This window comes from Meles meles, chromosome 17 (assembly GCF_922984935.1).
Source record: "Meles meles chromosome 17, mMelMel3.1 paternal haplotype, whole genome shotgun sequence".
Classification (NCBI taxonomy): Eukaryota; Metazoa; Chordata; class Mammalia; order Carnivora; family Mustelidae; genus Meles; species Meles meles.
The window spans coordinates 3330168-3335304 of record NC_060082.1 but is presented as its reverse complement, the minus strand read 5'-3'; the positions used below and the strand labels follow the sequence as shown (position 1 = coordinate 3335304).

Sequence of the window (5137 nt, the reverse complement as noted above, 5' to 3'; positions counted from 1 at the left end):
CTCACTATCTCTGACTCAGAGTCCCAGAAGCTGTAAACAGCAACCACGAATGCCAGGAGGCACTGTATGCGTGGTCTCTGCTGGATCTCCATACATTCCTGACCACAACACTCCTGTTCTCTTTCCTGGAGCGTCTCTCTCCCTTCAGGGACTCACAGACACGGCTACCTCTCAGACATCACATTTGTGCACCTGTGAATCTCCCTGCTGATTTTGCTAAAACGCAAATTGTGATTCAGGAAGTCAGCTGAGACCAAGACCTTATATTTTAAAAAGCCCCGGGGGTGACAGTTCTGTTGCTACTGCTCAGAGTCCAGCAAACATCAAAAAAAAAAAAAAAAAAAAAAGCCTGAATCCTGCATTTCTGTTTAATCTAGAACATTTGGAGCAACAGATTTGTCCAATAGGTTTGTGTAGTTAAATAACACAAATCTTCACAGAAAACGTGTTTCTCCTTAGGAGACTGGAGATGTCACCAGAACAGGGAAACTGTGCACTCCCTTGGCCAGGAGACAAGACTTTTAACAAGAAGAGCACAAACATCTCAACAACTACAAGCATGTCTGGAAGAAGAAGAAGGAGGAGGAGGAGGAGGAGGAGGAGAACCTATGGATTTAGCATAAATTCAACACGGGTTTTTTTTTTTAATTTTTTTCATATTTTATTTATTTGAAAGACAGAGATCACAAGTAGGCAGAGAGGCAGGCAGAGACAGAGAGAGGGGAGGAAGCAGGCTCCCTGCAGAGCAGAGAGCCTGATGTGGGGCTCGATCCCAGGACCCAGGTCAGGGATCATGACCTGAGCTGAAGGCAGAGGCTTTAACCCACTGAGCCACCCAGGTGCCCCTCAACACAGGTTTTTATTGAGGACATTTTCCATGCAGGTGAGACACCTTCCCAAGTAGACAAATAGGAAGAACATATAGACTTTGCTCTCAAGAATCCAAAGAGTTAGAAGGAAAACTGTCCTAACTGGGGAAAACAGGCACCAGGGATGGGGAATAGAACTGTCAAAGTGCAGGGAAAAGTGGTGGGAATTCTCACTACACAGACAACTTCCACTTCTGAATAAGGGAGGACTCTCTGGAAGAAGTGACATCTGATGTCTGTCACCCATGGAGGTGCTGGGACTTCATTTTACACCGAGTTAAATTTGAGAGTTAAGTTCCAGAACCAAGTCAGAACAACAAACCCCACTGAATTACACTGAGTTTATATTGACAACTGATAACATTAAGTACAACTGAAAGTCAAAGTTGCACCCAGAAAGTTGTAAGGACTTCACCACTGAGTTGGGTTTAGGTAAGTACTGGAGCCTGGGCTGCTGGGATCTCGTTCAGAATGGAGGTCAGTGCACGGATGTCTCCAGTGTGTTTTCCTGGGAGCAACAGAGGAAGAGTCATTCTGCAGCAGGGGGAGGTGAGGACTGCAGGGGGGAAGGGCACTGGGAGCAGGAGGGCTGAGGACAGACTGAAAGGTGGGACACACATGGGAAAGAGCAGGAAGGTGACTCCAGAGACTTACCAGCGCTTCCAGAGCCACAATGCCAGACCGGCCAGAAGCACCAGGGGCACTATCACCACCAGGAAGACCAAGCCCATGGAATGGGGTTTCTCTGTGGGTTTGGTGCACAGAGGGTGTCACTTCCCATCTACCCTGGGTTGAACTGCACCTCCCTGGTCCTCCTAGCTCTGGTCACCCTCTGCCTAACCAACTCCCCTTCCCGTTTTCACTTCTCCCATCCCTCCTCAGAGATGGACCCTTCACCCAAATTGATGCATCCTCCCATATCCACAGGACTGCACTCCCAGGTCTTCCTTTCTTGGATTGCCATTTTTTTAAGTTACTTTTGGTCTAGCAGCCCCAATTTTTCATCTGGTTCTTCTGCTCTACTGGAGAACCACCCACCCTCTTTCCCAGCTGGGCCCCAGCTCTTTCTTACCCCAGTAGAGGATGATGTCCTGGCCTCCTAGACTACTGTGTCTCACCCGGCACGACAGGCCAGCAGCCTCCCTGGCTTTCACATCCAAAGACACCTGAAGATACCACGTCCCATCAGTCTGGGGCAGAACATCACCTCGCTGGGTGCCTTGTTGTTCCTGCTCACCACGCATCCACATCACCCACACAGGCTTTGGGTAGAAGCCAGAGACATGGCACACCAGCAGCAGACAGCCAGGACCTGGACTGGGGCCAGTGGACAGCCAGGCCTCTGGTCTCACTGCAGACACAGGACAGATAATCACAGACTGAGAGGGTAGATCTTCACATCACTTTATATAGACATCTTTCCACATCTAGAAACCTATAACCATCGTCCCCTCTCCCTCTTGACTCTTTCTTACCCTGAATTTGATGAAATGTTATAAACTATGAGTGCAGAGTAGAGAATTCATTGAGGAAGGGACCAGGACTGACCTTGTCGCTGGAGATACGCCTTCCCTGCTTCAAGAAGACCCAACAGGAACTGGGGGCAGGAATCACTGAGGAGTTTGTATACTATTTCATTGAAAACATGGTACTGATTGAATACTGTACAGACTTGCTGAGCCCTACTTCCTCCCTTTGGAGATGGCGACCATGACGTGTTCTGGAAACTCATGAGATCTGATCCTTGATAAGCAATCCGCATGAAGCCTACTGATGCTTCTCCAAAGTGGGAATCACAGCCTAACACCAGCTGAACCTGGAATGGATCTGGGGAAGAGAGACTGAATTATAGTAGGGGGAGTGAAGGAGATGAAATGAGATGAATGCAAGTCAAGGATGCTAGAAGTAGAAGGGTGAAGTTGGGAACTGGAGCAATGGAGGAAAGTTGGACTTGAGGGGAGGCTCAGACAAAAGGGAAGTGGTGGTCACAAAAGGTGGAGGCAATGGTGAATGACTGAGGAAGGAGCAAATGTGGAGGAGAGACATGAAGGGTGTGGAAAGAGAATAGGGGAGGACTCAGTGGAAGATCTGGGGTAAAAACAATCTAGGGCGAAGGGAATGCAGTAGGGTACAGGGAACACATAGACATCACTGCTGAGATTGAATGGAGAGAAAGCACAGTTCAAAGTCAGTCACAAGTGAGGGAGCAAGGGTGCTTGGCTGGAGGCCAAGGAAAGGGGTAGTCAGGGGAGACACTAGTGAGAGATGGAGAGCACGACCTGTGGTCAATGAGAGGAGTGGGAAGCTGAAGAAAATGTGAAGCTTTTCAAGAATCAGGGTCTGGCCTCTACCCCTGCCCAGAGTCGTGTGATTCACTTTTCAGATAGAGAGAGATGAAGTTCAAAAGCCAGTGCAGTTCATTTCCTAGAGAAAGAAGGAACTCAATGAGACACACACACTTGCCATGTACAACCCAACCCAGAGGGAAATGAACTCACATTCAAGCTGCCATTGGCTGACGTGGTTATGATATGCTGAAGGAGATCTAATGGAGTATGTATAGAATAACTTCTCTACTTCCCCCAGCTCCTCATCGCTGAAGTTGCCTTTAGACCAAGGCTGCAGGTAAATGAAAGCGCCGGTCTTATTGTCCCATCCGTGAGTCTGCAAATCATCCAGCCAAGCTGAGCCTTGATTTTGTGTCCAGGAGGGGTTGTAAAAGGATGTAGTCAGGATGATTCGGAAGGAGACTGGCTCCTGGAAGTCTGTGGGAAAAGAAGCGATAAACTCTGGAGTGGAGAGCATTGGGAAGGAGAGAGGTGTCAGGGAGGGGAACCAAAATCTGGAGGACAGAGAAGCCATAGGTATCTCAGGAGACATGTGCTTCCTCAGACCCTCAAGCCTCATACCCAGCCTTTAGAAGAGCATAAGTCCTCAGGGTCATGAATTCTCAGGGAGGAACCAGGCTGAAAGTCTCCCTCCCCTGTTATATGTTGGGGAACCCACACCATGAATGCACACACTCAGAGACACAAATGCACACATACAGACACACACAGAGATGTACGCATACACACACATGTAGTGCATACACAAACACAGACATGCAGACACAGAACAACACATGTACACACACAGAAATGCAAAGAGATGCAGAAGACTATACACACAAACACACACACATATTCAAGCGCACATGAGCGCATGTAGACACAGCACAAACACACACAGACACACATACACAGATACAGATACATAAACAGATGCACACACACACAAACACACGTGTACCCACTGGGCAGGGCTAGAGTTCTCACCGTCTTCACTGTCACCATCTGGGAGGAGAACCACCAGCAGCACAAGTTGCAGGAACAGCATTAGTATTTGCAGATGTTCTTTCTGTTTCTTACAAAGTCGGTCTTTGACCTCTTTTCTAACAAACCTACCCCACACACAGCCCCTCTCTTCTGGCTTCCTTCTCCACACACAAGCCTTCCCTGAGTCTCTGCAAAAATGCAAATGTGCTCCTCCCTCAACCCTGCACACCTACTCAGACTCTCAGTTCCCCTCCTGGTCTGACCCTCCTCTCTGGCTTCCAGCTTCTCCCTGTCACCAGCTTCCATCCTGCTCCCTGTCCCCTCATTCTGATACCACATAATGAGTCCTGTGTGGCATGGAAACTGATCCTAGCTCTCCTACATTTTCTTCTCATTCGGACAGTAACCCATGAAAACACACAGTTCCCCAGCCCTAGACCCTGCTCTCACTCTGTCCCTCCTGCCCATGTGACATCACCCATGCATTTCCTTCCCCTTCTCATTCCCACCCCAGCTCATTCACACTCTAACTTCTCGTTGGTTGTGTTAAAAAACAAAAGCAAATGGGTAAATTTGGAGATACAATTGATTTTATTAAGCAATTCAAGAATAAGCCAGCATCCCATCTGGCAGGTAGAGGGGAGCTCAGAAGAATGGGGCTAATGGAAAGATTTCATAGCAAGAACGTTGGCAAAGAAGAGAAAGGAGTGTTTCAGGGAAGATCACCCTCCCTTAATTAGGAGAGGAGCAGGTATTATCATGAAAACGACCTCCCCTCCTTGTGGGTGGAGAGGGCCCATGGGACAGAGCCCCTCCCTGGTGCTGACCAGAGAATTCCTAACTGACAGGCGAACATTTTAGGGGGAGGTTAGAGATTAAGTAAGGTTTTGGGACTTGACATGGCCCAAGGTGCCATTTTGGGCCCAACATTTTCTTTTCAATGGTTGTTTT

At 48.4% G+C, this 5137-nt stretch overlaps 1 protein-coding gene across 2 annotated transcripts; it reads right to left on the bottom strand.

The window, feature by feature from the left end:
- Positions 1–615: 615 nt before the first annotated feature.
- Positions 616–4568, bottom strand: LOC123928054 (T-cell surface glycoprotein CD1a-like). Of its 2 annotated transcripts, XM_045983109.1 has the most exons (6): positions 4187–4568; positions 3368–3634; positions 2418–2696; positions 1942–2220; positions 1524–1614; positions 616–1377 (listed from the first exon to the last, which is right to left on the bottom strand). In XM_045983109.1, the coding sequence occupies exons 1-6, from the start codon at positions 4245–4247 to the stop codon at positions 1281–1283; spliced, it is 1074 nt and encodes a 357-aa protein (XP_045839065.1). In that variant the 5' UTR covers positions 4248–4568; the 3' UTR covers positions 616–1280. The 2 variants fall into 2 exon arrangements, with proteins under 2 accessions (XP_045839065.1, XP_045839066.1); XM_045983110.1 differs by lacking the exon at positions 2418–2696.
- Between the last annotated feature and the right edge of the window lie 569 nt (positions 4569–5137).